The following is a 20,369-nucleotide window of genomic DNA, read 5'->3' on the forward strand; positions in this document are numbered from 1 at the left end:
AAGGAAAAGAAAGTAGCTGAGAGAGAAACTCTTCAAATTATTATAATGCTTTAATATAATGGCCCTAACCGGTGTGGCTCAGTGGATAGAGCATCGGCCTGCGGACGGAAGGGTCCCAGGTTCGATTCCAGTCAAGGGCATGTACCTTGGTTGTGGGCACATCCCCAGTAGGAGGTGTGCAGGAGGCAGCTGATCGATGTTTCTCTCTCATCCGATGTTTCTGGCTCTCTATCCCTCTCCCTTCCTGTCTGTAAAAAATCAATAAAATATATTTTAAAAATACTTTAATATAACGATGTGAGGTGATGGGTGGTAACTAGACATATTGTGGGGTGATAGTTTCATAACAGATACAAATAACAAACTATTAGGTTGTACACCTGAGAATAATGGGATGTTATAAATGACCTCACAAAAGATAGTTCTGTTAACATAAAAAAACAAAAACAAAAACAACCCACAAAAACCACATTCTACCAATTGCCGGGAAGCAGGATTTCAAAGGATTGGGATGATGCTCCAGAGAATGGCTGTTTTTCGCCTATTTTTATACACTGAGTGGCCAGATTATTATGATCTCTGAACGCATGATCATCTGGCCACTCAGTATATAAAATTATATATATATATATTAGAGGCCCAATGCATGAATTTGTGCATGAGTGGGGTCCTGCCAGCCTGGCAGGGGAAGGGGACATGGGCGGTTGGCCGGCCTGCCTGCTGGTCGAACTCCTGGTCGAGGGGACCATTTGCATATCAGCCTTTTATTCTATAGGATGGACACTGAGTGGCCAGGTTATTATGCGTTCAGAGGTCATCACCATCTGGCCACTCCGTGTACATTGCAGCCAAAGGAGGGACGTGGGGGGTGACATGAAATCCACTGGGGATGGATTAGGGAGGCGGGAGCAAGCAAAGCGGGGGAACCCCTGGGATTGGATAAAAGATGATGGACACCTGCTTCCTTCCGCAGGTGGTGCAGGGGAGTTAACAGTCAGCAGTTAGCTCATGACAATGAGGGGGTCTGTGGTCCGCACAGAGGGGTGCCTGTGCTTTGGGGGCCCGGGAAAAGGGAAATGACTGTGACCTGCCGACCACATGTTGTCACAGATGCAGGAAGACAACAGACAGGCTCAGGGAAGGTAAAGGCGGACCTCGTCAGGGGCGATCCCGGCCTGGGACGGGACTCCCCACCATCGCTGCTGTTAGTCCAAGTTTAACGTCAGGCCATCCTGGGGGGCTACGTGAGGTCTCTGAGTGTGCAAGGCCGCCCGAGGCCTCCCTGAGCTGCTCAGCTCAGCACACGGCCCCTGTTCTCTCTCATTCCCATTTCCTTTTTCAATGGTAGTTATCGAATCCAAAACTCTTCAGGGGAGCAAAGGGGAGCACAGCTTTAACAGCCCCGGCATCTTCGAGGTAGAAAACACGACCGTGGAGTTTCAGAGGGGCCCCGACAGGCAGACCTTCAAGATTCCCGGGCCCCTGACGGCCGACTTCATCTTCAAGGTAGGACGCGCCTCTTTGTAAACGGGGGACGGGCTGTGTGTGTGTGTGTTGGGGGGGGGGGGGGTGGCGGTCATCGGAAGCTCCACACATCCTGAATTTCATTTTTTATTTTTTGTTAATCTTCACCCAAGGACATTTTTCCCATTGATTCTTTTTTTTTTTTTTTTTAGATTTTTTAAAAAATATTTTATTGATTTTTTACAGAGAGGAAGGGAGAGGGAGAGAGAGTGAGAAACATCGATGAGAGAGAAACATCCATCAGCTGCCTCCTGCAAACCTCCTACTGGGGATGTGCCCGCAACCAAGGTACGTGCCCCAGGAATCAAACCTGGGACCCTTGAGTCCGCAGGCCGACACTCTATCCACTGAGCCAAACCGGTTAGGGCTATTTTTTAGCTTTTTAAAAATATTTTTTTATTAATTTCAGAGAAGAAGGAAGAGGGAAAGAGAGAGTGAAACTTCAATGATGAGAGAGAACCATGGATCGGCTGCCTCCTGCACGCCCCCCACTGGGGATCGAGCCCCAAACCCAGGCCTGTGCCCTTGACCGGAATCGAACCCGGGACCCTTCCATCTTCAGGCCGACCCTCTATCCACCGTGTTCTGAAAGGCGTGGACAGCATGGGCGTGGCCCTCCCTGCAGAGGCTGACCCTCTCTCTCCGTCCAGGCCAGGTTCACGGTGGCGAGGGACAGCGTGGTGCAGTTCTTCTTCTACCAGCCCATCAGCCATCAGTGGCGGCAGACCGACTTCTTCCCCTGCACCGTGACCTGCGGAGGAGGTGAGGCACGGGCGCGCATCGAGATTTGTTCTGGTTTTTAATGTGTTTATTAACTTTTAGAGGGAGGAAGGGAGAGCGAGAGAGAAACATCTGTGAGGAGAGAGAATCCTGGATCGGCTGCCTCCCGCACGCCCCCTACTGGGGATCGAGCCCGCGACCCAGGCATGTGCCCTTGACCGGGAATCGAACCAACCTTGACCTCCTGGTTCATCAGTTGGTGCTTAACCATTGAGCCGCACTGGCCGAGCCTGGGTTGAGTTTCTTTTTTAAAAAAATATATGTATATGTTTTATTGGTTTTTTACAGAGAGGAAGGGAGAGGAAGAGAAAGAGAGAGAGAGAGAGAGGAAGAGAGAGAGAGAGAGAGAGAGGAAGGGAGAGGGAGAGAGAAACATCTATGAGGAGAAAGAATCATGGATCGGCTGCCTCCTGCACGCCCCCTACTGGGGATCGAGCCCGAGACCTGGGCATGGGCCCTGACGGGGAATCAAACCAACCTTGACTTCCTGGTTCATTGTTCGACGCTCAACCACTGAGCCACGCCGGCCGGGCCTGAGTTATGTTTCTTAAATAGGGGGGAGGGGGAAATGGGGTGTGGGCGTGAGAAGGCAGCCACGCAAGAAGAAACAGGTGCAGTTCTCAGACTGTCCTTCTCCCCCCCGCAGGTTACCAGCTGAACTCGGCCGAGTGCGTGGACACGCGCCTAAAGAGAGTGGTCCCCGACCATTACTGCCACTACTACCCCGAGAACGTCAAGCCCAAACCCAAGCTGAAGGAGTGCGGCATGGACCCCTGCCCCTCCAGGTGGGCGCCCTGCCCGCTCCCCGCGCTTGGAGGGTTTTTTGTTTGTTTGTTATTTTGTTTGTGTGTTTCCTTTAATGATAGGCACATACTTCTTTTTCTATTTTTATTTTTTTTAAATATATTTTATTGATTTTTACAGAGAGGAAGGGAGAGGGATCGAGCGTTAGAAACATTGATGAGAGAGAAACATCCATCAGCTGCCTCCTGCACGCCCCCCACTGGGGATGTGCCCGCAACCAAGGTACATGCCCTTGACCGGAATCGAACCCGGGACCCTTCAGTCCACAGGCTGATGCTCTATTCACTGAGCCAAACCAGTTAGGGCCATACTTCTTTATATATATATATATATATATATATATATATATATATATATATATATATATATATATATTTTTTTTTTTTTTTTTTTTTTTTGATTTTTAGAGAGGAAGGAAGAGGGAGAGAGAGAGAAACATCCATGATGAGAGAGAATCATGGATTGGCGGCCTCCTGCATGCCCCCCTAGGCGGGATCGAGCCCGCGGCCCAGGCATGTGCGCTGACTGGAATTCGAATCCGGGACCCGACGGTCCGCAGGCTGATACTCTATCCACTGAGCCACATCGGCCAGGGCTGTACTTTGTGTTTTTATTCCACTGTAAATTCAATGTCTTATGTAGATACAGGTCTATTTAGACCAAGCACATCACACTCACAGGCTAGCACAGGCCACAAAAACAAGGTTTGCGTGGATGTGGCCGCAAAGAAACAAAAGCTTCCATTTTCAAAGAAACGTAGGTTTGTCTTGATAGAGACATACTGAAGACAAAGGGCTGAAATGAATGAGTCATCGTTCACATAAAATAATAGAGCATTTTAATTAAAATTAACCTTTTTTCTTTTTTTAAAATATGTTTTTATTGATTTCAGAGAGGAAGGGAGAGGGAGAGAGAGATAGAAACATCCATGATGAGAGAGAATCATTGATTGGCTGCCTCCAGCACATCCCCCACTGGAGGGAATCAAGCCCGCAACTTGGGCATGTGCCCCTGGCTGGAATCGAACCCGGGACCTTTTAGTCCACAGGCTGACGCTCTATCCACTGAGCCAAACCAGTTAGGGCTAATCTTTTGCCTGCGTGTAAGGCGCGTGAGGGAAGTGAATGCAACTCGATGACAGTCATTGGTCATTAGCGAACGCTGTAGCTCGTTATTCATAACTAGTGGCCTGGTGCACGAAATTTGTGCACATTAAAAGGGGGACCCAGAGTCAAGTCCCTGCCCATCCACATGTGCCTCAAAATCACATGAGACCCAGACCTGGCCGCCCCCCCCCCAATTGGGCTAGATCCAGACCTGGCCAGTCGTCAGCAGGGGGTGTAGCCTCAGGTCCCCTGGCCTGGTGCCAGGATGGGGGGCGTGGCCTGAGGTCCCCCAGATAGAGTGGGGGGCATGCCTCGAGGTCCCCCATCAAGCCCCACCAGGTGGGGGACATGGCCTGAGATCCCCTGTCAAGCCCCGCTGGGTAGGGGGCATGACCTGAAGTCCCCTGTCAAGCCCCGCTGGGTGGGGGGCATGGCCTGAGTTTCCCTGACCCAGTACTGGGGGTGCACCTTGAGGTCCCCTGTCAAGCCCCACAGGGGCAGGGGAGGGCGTAGCCTCAGGTCCCTGCTGATTGCTTGTTAAGGCTCCTTATGGGAACTTGGCCTCAGCTGTGGGTGCAGCCATCTTTGTGACGGAGTGATGGTCAATTAGCATATCCCCTCTTTATTAGATAGGATTATGCACAACAGGATATTGTAAAAATTAAGTTATGAAAAATGTGTTAAACTTTTCTTACATACAGTTATGCTGGCTGGGCCGCAAAAGTATTCATTGTGCCCGCCTGTGGCCCACGGGCCGCGAGTGTGACATGTTGGGTTGGACTTTCAATATTTTTCTTTTTTTTTTAATGTATTTTTGATTGTTCAGAGAGGAAGTGAGGAGAGAGAGACACATCCATGATGAGAGAGCATCACGGATCGGCTGCCTCCTACCCGCCCCCTACTGGGGATGAAGCCCAAAACCCAGGCATGTGCCCTTGACCGGGAATCCAACCGTGACCTCCTGGTTCATAGGTCGATGCTCAACCACGGAGCCACACCGGCCGGGGCTACTTAGCTTTCATTTTGAGAGAGATTCGGCATTTGGGATGTCAGATCTGTCTTCGTCAAATTAATAAACATGTTTGTTGCCCTGACCAGTGTGGCTCAGTGGATAAAGCGTCGGCCTGCGGACAGAAGGGTCCCAGGTTCGATTCCGGTCAAGGGCATGTACCTTGGTTGTGGGCACATCCCCAGTAGGGGGCATGCAGGAGGCAGCTGATCGATGTTTCTCTCTCATCGATGTTTCTCACTCTCTATCCCTCTCCCTTCCTCTCTGTAAAAAAAATCAATAAAATACATTACAAAAATAAAAATTAAAAATTAAACGTGTTTGTTGACTGAGGATTGATGCTCTCACATGGTTCCATTTGCAGTGACGGCTTTAAGGAGATCATGCCCTATGACCACTTCCAGCCTCTCCCTCGGTGAGTGATGTCCTTACTCTTTTTTAAAAATATATATATATTTTTTCATTGATTTCAGAGAGGGAAAGAGAGGGAGGGAGAGAGAGAGAAATATCCATGATGAGAGAGAATCATGGATCAGCCTCCTGCACGCCTCCTACTGAGGATCGAGCCTGCAACCCGGGCAAGTGCCCTTGACCGGGAATCGAACCCGGGACCCTTCAGTCTGCAGGCCCACCCTCTATCCACTGAGCCACACCGGCCAGCGAACCGCGTCCAGCACGGCCAGGGGTGAGCCTGAGGAGGGCGGTGAAGGATTAAAGGAGACAGAGAAGAGAATACAGCTGGGGCCAGGTAGGACACTGTGCCTTGGTGAGGACACAGTGACCCAGCCTGCAAGCCGAAGCTTTATTTTATCGTCAGATCCCACCAGGCAAACAAGGGGCGGGGTCGGCAGGCTTACAACGTTCTTGCGAGTTTCCGATCCAGTTTGTGACTCAAGCCTTGTTTGGGCAGCACTGGCTGCCCCTCCCCCAGCCCATCAGCTCCCCGGGAACGAGGGAGGGCGAGGAGGTCCAGTTCATTGTGTGAGGGGGCTCTGCCTCCACGCTGGGCCTGTACGTGGCTCTGCCACAGGTCGGTCCGAGGCTAACCCTATAGCCGCTCCCTACAGGCCAGGTTTGTGGTTACTCTCCTGTCATTTGCTCCAAGCGGTTGGCGAGGGAGGGTTGTGTCTGTAGCGAGGGGCTATGATGGAAGAGGGATGGACAGCAGGCCCCGCCCGGAGAGCAGGGTGGAGGGGTGAGGGGTGGGGGGATGGCTTCAGAGAAGAACAAGAGTGACCTTTCTCGGAATTCCCCGGGACAGGCTGCCTCCTGCTGGCCCTCCCTGTGGAGGTTGGGGGGAGGCAGGGGTCCGGCAGGCCCCGGGGGAGCTCACGCATGTTGAGGGATCAGAAATCGGAATCCCCTCCCCTCTCAGGGGGGCTAGCAGGCTGCCCTCTCACCTTGAGCTCCCTTTTTCTTTTCCTTTAATCTTTATTGTTGAAGGTACTACATGTGTCCCCTTTTCCCCCCCTGAACCCTTCCAGCCACCCCCCGGCCCGGCTTCACCACCTCATTGTCCCTCTGACCTTGAGTTTCTATGATTCTCTAGTACAGTGGTCGGCAAACTGTGGCTCGCGAGCCACATGCAGCTCTTTGGCCCCTTGAGTGTGTCTCTTCCACAAAATACCACGTGCGGGCACGCACGTACAGTGCGATTGAAACTTCGTGGCCCGTGCGCAGAAGTCGGTTTGCAGCTCTCAAAAGAAATTTCAATCGTTGTCCTGTGGATATTTGGCTCTGTTGACTAGTGAGTTTGCCGACCATTGATCTAGTAATATCGTCCTTTAGTGTTTTATAGTTTGGAGAAAGTTTATAAGAATTTTTAAAAAATGTTTTTTATTGATCTCAGAGAGGAAGGGAGATGGAGAGAGAGATAAAACATCCATGATGAGAGAAGATCATGGATCGGCTGCCTCCTGCACGCCCCCCACTGGGGATGGAGCCCGCAACCTGGGCATGTGCCCTAAGCCAGAATCGAACCCTGACCTCCTGGTTTAGAAGTCGATGCTCAACCTCTGAGCCACGCCGGCCCGGCTAGTGTGCAGACAGCTTAAAGAGGCTTTCGCACTCCGTGTGTGATTGATTAGACTCCCACGTGTCCTTGAAGGGGAATGAGGCAGGTGGATGGCTCCCCCAGGACAGTAACCTCAGGGTCAGAGGTCACCTGTGACTGTAGATTGTGTAGCAGCTAAGATGAAAGTGTGGCCCTGGTCGGTGTGGCTCAGTGGATGGGTCTCGGGTTCGATTCCGGTCAAGGGCACGTACCTCGGTGGCAGGCCCCTTCCCGGCCCGGGGCCCTGGTCGGGGCGTGTGCAGGAGGCAACCCATTGATGTGTCTCTCCCCCATCGAGGTTTCTCTCTGTCTCTCCCTCTCCCTCTCTCTCTAAAAACCAATGGAAAAATATCCTCGGTGAGGATAAAAATGAATGAATGAATGAGTGAACAAATGAATGAATGAGTGAAAAAATGAATTAATGAGTGAATGCATGAATGAATGAATGAATGAATGAATGAGTAAATGAATGAGTGAATGCATGAATGAACGAATGAGTGAACAAATGGGTGAGTGAATGAATGAATGAGTGAATGAATGAGTGAACGAATGAATGAGTAAATGAGTGAATGAATGAATGAAGACTTAAGTCTTAATCCTCCACATCCCGTGCTCTTTGAGCCAAACCACAACTGTGATCCTCTCTGCAACCCTGTCTGCCGACGTGACACACACACACACACGCACACGCGTGACCAGCACACGAGTAACATGCTTGCGTCTGTTTGCTTCCGAGCTGGGAACATAACCCGTGGACAGCGTGCTCCGTGTCCTGCGGCGGGGGCACCCAGCGGCGCAGCTTCGTGTGCGTGGAGGAGTCGCTGCACGGCGAGATCCTGCAGGTGGAGGAGTGGAAGTGCATGTACGCGCCGCGGCCCAAGGTCATGCAGACGTGCAACCTCTTCCACTGCCCCAAGTGGGTGGCCATGGACTGGTCCCAGGTGAGCCGGGCCCGGGTGTGCAGGGGGATTGGCCATGGGTTACTGGGTTTTTGTTGTTTTATTATTTTTTTAACATATTTTTATTGATTTCAGAGAGGAAGGGAGAGGGAGAGAGAGAGAAACATCAATGATGAGAGAGTCATTGATCAGCCGCCTCCTGCACGCCCCCTTCTGGGAATGGAGCCCACAACCCAGGCATGTGCCCTTGACCAGGAATCAAACCTGGGACCCTTCAGTCTGCAGGCCGACGCTCTATCCACTGAGCCACACCGGCTAGGGCTGTTGTTTTCTTTAAAACACTTTTTTTTTTTTTAATTTCAGAGAGGAAGGGAGAGGGAGAGAGAGATAGAAACATCCATGATGAGAGGGAATCATGGATCGGCTGCCTCCTGCACGCCCCCCCTCCCCCACTGGGGATCGAGCCCACAACCTGGGCACAGGCCCTGATTGGGAATCGAACCTGGGACCTTTCAGTTTGCAGGTCGATGCTCTATCCGCTGAGCCACACTGGCCAGGACTATTGTATTTGTTTGTTTTTAAATATATTATTTTATTGATTCCTGAGAGGAAGGGAGACAGAGAGAGATATGGGTGACCTCTTCATAGGACAATAGCTTCAAAAGATTGATTTCTGTAGATAGAAGAGAAAGATGATCCGCTGGCCTGTGTGAGCAAATTTGGGTTGTTTTTGTGAATTCTCCCCGAAGATATTTTTCCATTGATTTTTAGAGAGAGTGGAAGGGACGGGGAGAGACAGAGAGAAACATCGATGTGAGAGAGACACATCGATGGGTTGCCTCCTGCATGCACCCTGGCCAGGGCCGGGGAACCTGTAACCGAGGTACGTGCCCTTGACCACATTCGAACCCGGGACCGTTCAGTCCATGGGCTGACGCTCTATCCACTGAGCCACACCGGCCAGGGCTTGAATTTGTTTTTTTGAAATTTATAGCTTAGCAACATTTCTTCCATCTTCACAAAGTGATGGATAAGGTCGTGTAAATTTTTAATCAAGTTTGAAAAAAAAATCAAAGTTTCTTTCCTATTTAAACAGAAGTTTTTTCAAGGGATTTCAATTTTTTTTTTCATGATGACTTCATCTTTTCTGTTTAATACTGACCTCGTCCAGCAATTTTCACCCTTTTTCATCTCACGGCACACACACACACATTAATTACTAAAATTCTGCGGCACACCAAAATATATTTTTTGCCAATCTGACAAAAAAAATCGGTATAATTTTGATTGATTTACAGAATACTACTAGTAGTAATAAAAATAGTAATTACCTACCCTTTTTGCTCCAGAGTGACTTTTTAAGAAATCAGATGCCTGGACTTGTATGTAAGGATTTCTGGTACCAAGAATCAACCAATCAGATGCCACCTTGTTATGCGATGTGACCAATAAGATGCAACCCTGTTACATGACCCATAGATTTAGGGCTTAAGACAGGGCATTCACACTGGAGGCTATTGTTGTGTTGGCCCTTGTCACTTTTTTATTTGACAATCTAAGAGAAAAGAGGTCAGTGCCTCTGACTAAATAGTCAGGTATTGTATGCTTTATTTATTTACTAGAGGCCTGGTGCACGAAATTTGTGCACGGGTAGGGTTCCTAGGCCTGGCTGGCGATCAGGGCCGGCCAGGGCCTTCCTTCATTCTGCGCTGCCCCCTGGTGGTTAGCGCACGTCATAGCGAGCGATCGAAACTCCCAGTCTCTTGGTCGAACTCCAGACGGGACAATTTGCATTTTATATAGAAAGATTATTGCCTTTTATAGAGAGAGACTAGAGGCCTGGTGCCCAAATTCGTGCACGGGTGGGTCCCTCTGGGTGGCCTGCAGGGATCGGGCTGAAACCCGCAGTCCAGCGCCGCCTGCAGCTCTTACCTGCCGCTCCCGCTCGTCCCGGCCCCACTGTGCCTGCCGCGGGCTCGCCCCATCGGTCCCCAGCAGGAGAGGCTCGCTCTGCCACAGCAGCACTCACCGGCCATGAGCCCTGCATCTGGCGCCCTCCCAAGGGGAGTGGCCTGCGGGATCAGGCTGTAACCGGCTCTCCGACATCCCCCGAGGGGTCCCGGATGGCGAGAGGGCGCAGGCTGGGCTGAGAGACCCCACCAGTGCACGATGGAGCCGGGGATGGACCGCAGAGGGCTCCAGGGCGTGTCCGGCCCATCTCGCTCAGTCCCGATTGGCCGGACCCCAGCAGCAAGCTAACCTACCAGTCAGAGCATTTGCCCCCTGGTGGTCAGTGCACGTCATAGTGAGCAGTTGAGCAGCCTTAGCATATCATGAGCATATTACTCTTTGACTGGTTGTTCAGTTGTTCTGCTGTTCAGTCTATTTGCATATTACCTTTTATTATATAGGATTATAATTATTTTTTTTTATAATTATTTTTTAATCCTCACCTGAGGATATTTTCCCATTGATTTTTAGAGAGAGTGGGAAGGAGAGGGAGAGACAGAGAGAAACATCGATGTGAGAGAGACACATCGATGGGTTGCCCCCTGCACGCACCCCAACCAGGGCCTGGGCCAGGGAGGAGCCTGCCACCGAGGTACATGCCTTTGACCAGAATTGAACAGGGACCCTTCGGTCCGCAGCACGACGCGTTATCCACTGAGCCACACCGGCCAGGGCGGTATTGGGCGTTTTAAACTTTTAGCAGCACACCAGTTGCAGATCGCTGACATGGAACAGCGGCTTCTCCTTCACATGAGCCGCGGACACCTTTGTGGATCTCACTGGCTTCTGTCTTCCTCTCCCAAGTGCACGGTGACCTGCGGCCGGGGGCTGCGCTACCGGGTCGTGCTGTGCATCAACCACCGCGGGCAGCACGTGGGTGGCTGCAACCCTCAGCTGAAGTTACACATCAAGGAGGAGTGCATCATCCCCATCCCGTGTTACAAACCCAAAGGTGGGTGTGCATTTCGTTTATTTACTCGTTTATCTGCTTACTAGAGGCCTGGTGTATGAAGAGATTTGTGCAATAGGCCTTTCTTCCCTTGGCTTCCAGCACCGGTTTTCCTCCGGCACCCGGGACCCAGGCCTTCGCTCCGGCCGGAGTCTGCCACCTTTGCTGCAGACTCCAGCTAGACTCTAGCTGCTAGAGTCTGCCTTCTTTGTCTTCGCTGCAGACTCCGACCAGAGTCTGCCATCTTCATCTTTGCTGCAGAATCTGGCTGGAGTCTGCCGTCTTCGTCTTTGCTCCGGAGTCTGCAGTCTTCGTCTTCGCTGCCGCTCCTGTAGATCCCTTTGCCCACCCCCACCCTCCCTCTCATAGCAGGCGTCCTGTCCCGCCTGGCCACTCCACGCCTGGAGCAGCTGGGCGGCTGCCATCTTTGTTCTTCTAATTTGCATATTCCCTCCTGATTGGCTGGTGGGCATAGCGGAGTGATGGTCAATTTGCATGTTTCTCTTTTATTAGTGTGAACTAGAGGCCCAGTGCACGAATTCATGCACGGGTGGGGTCCCTCTGGGTGGCCTGCAGGAATCAGGCCAAAACCCGCAGTCCAACGCCGCCTGCAGCTTCTCCCTGCCGCTCTGGCTCATCCTGGCCCCACTATGCCTGCCATGGGCTCGCGCTGAATCAGTCCCGATTGGGAGAGGCTTGCGCTGCCACAGCAGCGCTCGCCAGCCATGAGCCCTGCATCTGGCGCTCTCCCAAGGGGAGTGGCCTGCGGGATCAGGCTGAAACCGGCTCTCCGACATCCCCCGAGGGGTCCCAGATTGCGAGAGGGTGCAGGCCAGGCTGAGGGACCCCACCAGTGCACAATCAGCCCGGAGAGGGACCCGTGGGAGGCTTCAGGGCATGTCCGGCCCAACTCGCTCGGTTCTGATCGGCCAGACCCCAGCAGCAAGCTAACCTACCAGTTGGAGCATCTGCCCCTGGTGGTCAGTGCACATCATAGCGAGCGGTTGAGCAGCCTTAGCATACCATTAGCATACTAGAGGCCCGTTGCACAAAGATTCGTGCAATAGGCTTTCCTTCACCTGGCTGCCAGCACCGGCATTCCTCCGGCACCCGGGACCCAGGCCTTCGCTCTGGTCACTGCCTTCCGCCTTTGCTCCGGCCGGAGTCTGCAGTCTTCGCTTCGCTCTAGCTGGAGCGCTGCTCCTGTAGTTCCCTCCACCCCCCGCCCTCCCTCTTATAGCAGGCGTCCTGCCCCGCCCGGCCGCTCCATGCCTGGAGCAGCTTGGGGGCAGGGCCACCGCCATCTTTGTCCTGCTAATCTGCATATTCCCTCCTGATTGGCTGATGTGCGTCACGGAAGTACAGTCAATTTACATATCTCTCTTTTATTATTGTAGATTATACTTTGATTGGTTGTTCGGTTGTTCTGCTGTTCAGTCTATTTGCATATTACCCTTTTATTATATAGGATTCATTCATTTATTTATTCATTTATCTACTTACTATTTTTGTAAATCCTCCCCCAAGGATATTTTCCCCATTGATTTTTAGAAAGAGTGGAAGGGAGAGGGAGAGACAGAGAGAGAGAAACATTGATGTGAGAGACACATCAATGGGTTGCCTTCCACATGCGCCGTGACCAGGGCCAGGGATCCAGCCTGCAACTGAGGTATGTGCCTGTGACCGGCATTGAACCATGGACCCTTCGGTCCACAGGCCAGCGCTCTATCCACTGAGCCACACCAGCTAGCGCAGTGGGTTTGGGTTTTAAAGGTACATTGAATGGCGTCTCCCAGCTCTCGTTCTAATATTGCAGCATTTATGGTTCATTGTACTAACATTCTTTTTTTTTCTTTTTTTCTTTTTTTTTTATATATACATTTTATTGATTTTTACAGACAGGAAGGGAGAGGGATAGAAAGTTAGAAACATCGATGAGAGAGAAACATCGATCAGCTGCCTCCTGCACGCCCCCCACTGGGGATGTGCCCACAACCAAGATACATGCCCTTGACTGGAACCGAACCTGGGACCCTTCAGTCTGCAGGCTGACGCTCTATCCACTGAGCCAAACCAGCTAGAGAGTAACATTCTTTTTAAAAAAATACTAGAGGCCCGATGCATGAAGATTCGTGCAAGAATGGGCCTTCCTTCCCCTGGCTTCTGTCACCGCCTTTGTTCTGGCCGGAGCCGCCTTTCTGCCTTTCCACGCTGCCCAGAGGCCCGGGGTGGCTGGGGTGGTGAGGAACACCTGCGTCATCGCCATGGCGCCTGCGTATGCAAATTAACCCACCATCTTTGTTGGGTTAATTTGCATACTCACTCCTGACTGGCTGGTGGGCGTCACGAAGGTACGGTCAATGAGCATGTTACTCTTTTATTAGTGTAGATATGTATTTTTCTTGATTTCAGAGAGGAAGGGAGAAGGAGAGAGAGAGAAACATCCATGATGAGAGAGAATCATGGATCGGCTGCCTCCTGCACACCCTCTACTGGGGATTGAGCCCACAACCCGGGCATGTGCTCTGACCGGAATCGAACCGTGACCCCCTGGTTCGTAGGTCGACGCTCAGCCCCTGAGCCACGCTGGCCGGGCGAAGCGTGACCTTGTTATTGATGAAATCTTCAGCAAGGAACGGCGGTTCCCCGGCTCCTTCATGCCTCACGGTAGTTTCTGTTCCTTCCTCAGAAAAAAGCCCGGTGGAGGCGAAGCTGCCGTGGCTGAAGCAAGCCCGGGAGCTGGAGGAGACCAGGGTGGCGACGGCAGAACCAATGTGAGTAGAGGACATTTTTTTAAAAAAATATATCTTTACTGATGTCAGAGAGGAAGGGAGAGAGAGAGTGTGTGCGGAGAGCAGCTACAGCGTGTGGACAGGTTCAAGTCTCGGACTAATGAGAGGGCACAGTCCTCTCGTGGCCACGTGCAAGTCCCAGCGTGGAGGGCAGAGCCTCCAAGCACCATGATAGCCAACAGCTATGGGTGTCAGCTTGAACCTGTGGTCCGAACACGTGGCCCCACCTGCCTGAGTGACGTGGGCTTGATAGAGTTCAGGTGCATGTAGTTGAGTAGGCTCGAAACCCACGAGAATGTTGTGAACCTCTTGGCCACGCCCTTACTTTGCCTCGAGGCATCTGGCTATAAAATAAAGACACGGCTTGTAGTCCGCGGCCCTGTCTCTCCATCAGAGAAGCAGCGTCCCACCCAGACCCAGCTTTCATTCTCTTGTCTGTCTTTTCTCAATCCTTCACCGCCCCCTCTCAGGCTCACTGAACCTGGCGGAGCACGCGCGGCACATACGGCGCCTGGGGCTGAGTGTGCCATGGCCGTGCCGGCTCGCCACACGAGAGAAACATCCATGATGAGAGAGAGTCATGGATTGGCTGCCTCCTGCACGCACCCTACTGGGGATGGAGCATGTGCCCTGACCGGGAATCGAACCCTGACCTCCTGGTTCCTAGGTCGATGCTCAACCACTGAGCCACGCCGGCCGGGCTGTGGAGGACCTTTTATTTTATTTTATTTTATTTATTTATTTATTTATTTATTTATTTATTTATTTATTTAAATATTTTTATTGATTTCAGAGAGGAAGGGAGAAGGATAGAGAGATAGAAACATCAATGATGAAAGAGAATCATTGATTGGCTGCCTCTTGCACGCCCCACACTGGGGATCGAGCCTGCAACCAGGGCATGTGCCCTTGACTGGAATCGAACCCAGGACCCTTGAGTCCGCAGGTCAATGCTCTATCCACTGAGCCATATTAATTAATTAATTAATTCATTCATTCATTCATTCATTTACTTTATACATTTGTGGGTTTTTTTAAACTTTATTTTTATTGATTTCAGAGAGGAAGGGAGAGGGAGAAAGAGAGAAACACCCATGATGAGAGAGAAGCATGGATTGGCCGCCTCCTGCACGCCCCACACTGCAGATAGAGCCCGCAACCTGGGCATGTACCCTGACCGGGAATCGAACCATGACCTCCTGGTTCCTAGGTCGATGCTCAACCACTGAGCCACGCTGGGTGGGCTGTAGAGGGTCTCTTATTTTATTTATTTATTTATTCATTCATTCATTCATTTATTCATTTATTCATGTATTTTATACATTTGTGGTTTTTTTAAACTTTATTTTTATTGATTTCAGAGAGGAAGGGCAAGGGAGAAAGAGAGAAACAGCCGACGCTCTATCCACTGAGCCACACTGGCCGGGTGGTGGAGGGCCTTTTAAGGGAGTACCAGGGCCAATGACCATGATCTACGTAATTTTTGTCCTCCCCGGAGTCCAGCTGTTCCAAACCCCAGGGCCCCGGCTCTGCGGACCCCAGAGGGCCTGAGCTGGCTGGCATTCCTCTCTGTTGCTCAATCTGCCGGCCCCGCTTTGGCAGCGTCTGTGAGAAGCTCACAGGAGAGCAGGATCATTTAACACAAAGCAGACCCAGGGGTCTGTTTCGATGAAGAAACTGGGCATCATTCCTACACTTAGATGAACACACGTGATTTGACCAAGGACCAGGCGGTATTAAAGACATAAGCCAGCCCTAACCGGTGTGGCTCAGTGGATAGAGCGTCGGCCTGCGGACTGAAGGGTCCTGGGTTCGATTCCGGTCAAGGGCATGTAGCTTGGTTGGGGGCTCATCCCCAGTAGGGAGTGTGCAGGAGGCAGCTGATCAATGTTTCTAATCTCTATCCCTCTCCCTTCCTCTCTGTAAAATATCAATAAAATATATTTTTTAAAAAATAAAATAAAATAAAAAAGAAAGATATAAGCCAGTCATTTTCCATGGTGCGGGTGGTCACAGCCCTGGCCGGTGTGGCTTAGTGGATAGAGCATCAGCCTGCGGACTGAAGGGTCCCGGGTTCGATTCCGGTCAAGGGCATGGACCTCAGTTGCCGGCTTCTCTCCTAGTCGGGGCGCATGCAGGAGGCAACCCATCGCTGTGTCTCTCTCTCACATCGATGTTTCTCTTTGTCTCTCCCTCTCTCGTCCACTCTCCCTAAGAACCAATGGAAAATTGTCCTCAGGTGAGGATTGTAAAAAAACAAAACATGTATGTTGAGCCCCGACGGGCATTGCTCAGTGGTTAGAGCGTCGGCCCGCACCCTGGAGGGTCCCAGGTTCGGTTCTCAGTCCAGGGCACCTCCCTGGGTTGCAGGTTTGCTCCCCGGCCCCAGGTGGGGCACATGTGGGAAGCAACCCATCGATGTGTCTCTCTCACATGGATGTTTCTCTCTCTCTCTCTCCCTCCCTCCTCACCTCCCTTCCATTCTCTCTAAAAAGTCAATGGGAAAAATATCATCAGGAAGATTAACCAAAAAAGCCACTTACGTTGAAATGTATCAGCGTGGTCCGAGTGACTACTAAATGTACCGGTTAATAATGCGGATTTGTAATCAGAGAAAACACGATCATTTCAAGAGAAACATCAAAAGTACTTTCTTCAAAGTAATGTCCATCGCGAGCTACACATTTCCCCCGTCTTTCAGGTAATTTGTGGGTACCGTCCCAATAGAACTTTTCTTGTATTGAGGCAGACCATTCAGAGACCCCATTTTCCACGCCTTTGTCCGTGTTGAAGTGCTGCTCAGAAAGTGCGTGTGCCATCGATCGGAACAGGTGGTGATCTGGAGGAGCGAGGGCTGGTGAATACGGCGGGTGGGTTCATACTTCCCAGGCAAGATCTTTTCACGTGTCTTTAACTGGGTTTGAAGTGCGTGATGGTGCGTCATCATGAAACATTACTTTGCCCTGTCTTCTGGCCCATCCTGGTCGTTTCACGATCAAAGCGCGGTTCAGATTGACCTGGACGTTCTTTGTCTTTCACATCGAAATGATCACTTTTAAAGCCTTTAAACCAGCGTTCACAAGGATCTTGAGATGGAGCATGTTCACCATAAGCTTCCCAAAGTCTACAATCACTTTTTCTTCAAAATAAAGTAATGAATTAAAACTTCTCTTTTTTTGGCACAAAATTCGACATGTTTAAGTGTAAAAATATCTATGATGTTAACGCCTTCAGAAAATGTGACGTGAAGTTTTGAAGCTTGCTGTCAATACAACAAAATAGCATCCATATCAAATCGCATATATATCAACATACATGTAACTCCGTCTAGTGAAAAACATCCGCATTATTAACCGGTGCACCTGGTCCCAGAGCCGCTAAGCTGGGGCAACGGGAAGAACATGGTGCCACTGAGTTTGGGGCCTAGAAGCATTGCTTTGACTCTGTGGCCTTCGTCATCTTTCATTGCTCTGTGTCTGATTCTTCAGGTGGCTCTTAATCTCCAAAGCAGGGGTGGGGAACGTCCGGCCCGCGGGCCATGGAAGGCCCTTGAAATCGTTCGGCCTGGCCCTGCCATGGCATTAGGGGTGAGCTAATTAAATGTTGGACCAAATAGAACAGGCTCATTCTTAATGGATCATTTTGCATGGCCCAAGCATCCTATCTAATAAAGAAGGGATATGCTCGTTGACTGTCACACCCTCACAAACATGGCGGTGCCCACAGACAATAAGGAGGGAATATACTAATTGACTGCCATGCCCCTCAAAGATGGCTGTGCCCACAGCCACAAGATGGCAGTGCCCAGTCCCCTCAGCCCCCCAGCCTCCCAGGGCCGGCCTGAGGTGCAGGCAAGCCTTGGATGTCGGCTGCCCAGCCACCCAGGGCTGGCTCGAGGGTTGACCAAACGACTGAACAAGCAGGCTGTGTGGGGTGACCAGGCCAGCGGGGGGGCCGTGAGGGGTGACCAGGCTGGCAGGGGGGCAGTAAGAGGTGACCAGGCTGATGGGGGGTGCAGTTGAGGGCAACCAGGCCAGCAGGGGGGCAGTTGGGGGCGATTAGGCTGGCAGGGGTGGGCAGTTAGGGGTAACCAGGCTGGCACTCAGAGGCAGTGAGGGGTGATAAGGCTGGCAGTGAGGGGCAGTTAGGGGCAACCAGGCAGGCAGGCAGGTGAGCAATTAGGAGCCAGCAGTCCAGGATTGTGAGAGGGATGTCCCACTGCTGGTCTAGACCGAGGGGTCCTGGATTGGAGAGGGTGCAGGCTGGGCTGAGGGCCCCCCCCACGCACGAATTTTGTTCACTGGGCCTCTACTCTATCCTATCTAATAAAAGAGCAATATGCAAATTGACTGTAACTCCGCTACACCCACAAGCCACGCCCACCAGCCAATCAGGAGGGAATATGCAAATAAACCCAACCAAGATTGCTGCAGCCACAGAGAGCAGGAGGGAGGCTTGGGTTTCCTTGGTGATGGAGGAAGCCAAGCTTTCTGCCTGCCCTTGCCGGCCCAGGCCTCCGCTCAATGCTACAAAGTTTCAATGATAGAAGATAAATAAATCCCAACAGAAATGGTGGCAGCCACAGAGCTGGAGAGAGCAGGAGGCTAGGGTTGCCCGCAGTGATGGAGGAAGCCAAGCTTCTGCAGCCCTGGCCTGCTTTGGCCTCCGCGTAAGGCTACAAAGTTTCAATTATAGAAGATACATAAATCCCAACAGAAATGGCTGCCACCACGGAGCGAGCAGAAGGCTTGGCTCCGCTCCAGGCTACAAAGTTTCAATTGTAGAAGATAAATAAATCCCAGATACCAGGGCCTCCACTTGGGTTGCCAGGGGGCATGGCCAGCCTGCAAACCACCACAGGCCCCTCGCCCAGGCCACCCCACACCCCAAGGGAACCCCCACCCTGATCCGGGACACCCTTCAGGGCAAACCAGCTGGCCCCCACCCATGCACCAGGCCTCTATATTATCTAATAAAAGAGTAATATGCACATTGACCATCACTCCAACACACAAGATGGCTGCCCCTATGTGGGCAAAGATCCTGCCCCTATGTGGACACAAGATGGCCACCACAAGATGGCCAGCAGGGGAGGGCAGCTGGGAGGGACCAGGCCTGCAAGGGAGGGCAGTTGTGGGCGATCAGGTCAGCAGGGGAGGGCAGTTGGGAGGGACCACGCCTGCAAGGGAGGGCAGTTGGGGGCAATGAAGCCTGCAGGGGAGGGCAGTTAGGGGTGACCTGGCCAGCAGAGGAGGGAAGTTGGGGGTGACTGGGTCTGCAGGGAAGGGCAGTTGGGGGGGACCCAGGTGCAGGGGAGGGCAGTTAGGGGTGACCAGGCCTGCAGGGGAGGGCAGTTAGGGGAAAACAGGCTGGCAGGGGAGCAGTTAGGCATCAATCAGGCTGGCAGGGGAGTGGTTAGGGGGTGATCAGGCTGGTAGGCAGAAGTGGTTAGGGGCAATCAGGAAGGCAGGCAGGTGAGCAGTTGGGAGCCAGCAGTCCTGGATTGTGAGAGGGATGTCCGACTGCCCGTTTAGGCCCAATCAGGATCGGGCCTAAACGGGCAGTCGGACATCCCTCTAGGGGTCCCAGATTGGAGAGGGTGCAGGCTGGGCCGAGGGGCACCCCGCCACGTGCACGAATTTCATGCACCGGGCCTCTAGTATATATATAAAATCCTAAGCGACCGTTATGACTAGTCAACCAAATGACCAGTTGACCAGTTGCTATGACATGCACTGACCACCAGGGGGCAGATGCTTAACGCAGGAGCTGCCCCTGGTGTTCCGTGCACTCCCACAGCCAACCTCCCACGGCCTGCCAACCTCCCACGGTCCCTCCCCCTGGTGGGCCGGCCAGCCCCAATTGGTCTCCGATCAGCCCCGATCACCGGTCAGGCCGAAGGACCCCACCTGTGCACGAATTCGTGCACAGGGCCTCTAGTGATGTTATAAATATGCAAATGGCCCTTGGCAGGAAAACATTCCCCACCCCTGATCTAAAGGGTCCATTCCAAAAAAAGGAAAATAAAAAACAAAAACAAAAAAGGAAATAAAAATAAATAAATAAAGGGTCCATTCCAACTCAAAAACTCCAATGGCTTCCACGCACCTGTGATTTGGGAAGTCTGGGTGGAAGAGTTATCAGTGGAAATTCGGAGTCAGGAGCAAATCCAAGAAAAGTCCTGGCCATCGCCGGTGTGGCTCAGTGGATAGAGCATCAGCCCGCAGACTGAAGGGTCCTGGGTTCGATTTCAGTCTGGACGCGTGGGAGGCAACCAATCGATGTGTCTCTCTCCCATCGATGTTTCTCTCTGTCCCTCTCTTCCACACTCTCTAAAAATCAATGGGAAAATATCCTCGGGTGAGGGTTAACAACAAAAAAAAGAAAGAAAAGAAACATTCTGAAGGCGGACTAAGTGAATGGAGACGGAAAGAGAGCGAGGA

The 20,369-nt window shown here is 51.8% G+C and overlaps 1 protein-coding gene across 1 annotated transcript in view; it reads left to right on the top strand.

Moving 5' to 3' along the window:
* Positions 1–20,369, top strand: part of ADAMTSL3 (ADAMTS like 3) — a gene marked incomplete at both ends in the record, with an annotated part of 163,338 nt that overhangs the window by 87,503 nt on the left and 55,466 nt on the right. Inside the window, 7 exon segments of the mRNA XM_080651713.1 lie at positions 1,349–1,506; positions 2,175–2,286; positions 2,951–3,089; positions 5,588–5,638; positions 8,013–8,217; positions 10,990–11,137; positions 13,824–13,908. Of these exon segments, the coding sequence (XP_080507839.1) occupies positions 1,349–1,506; positions 2,175–2,286; positions 2,951–3,089; positions 5,588–5,638; positions 8,013–8,217; positions 10,990–11,137; positions 13,824–13,908 (898 nt within the window).

This window comes from Plecotus auritus, assembly GCF_963455305.1.
Source record: "Plecotus auritus genome assembly, chromosome: 15".
NCBI lineage: Eukaryota > Metazoa > Chordata > Mammalia > Chiroptera > Vespertilionidae > Plecotus > Plecotus auritus.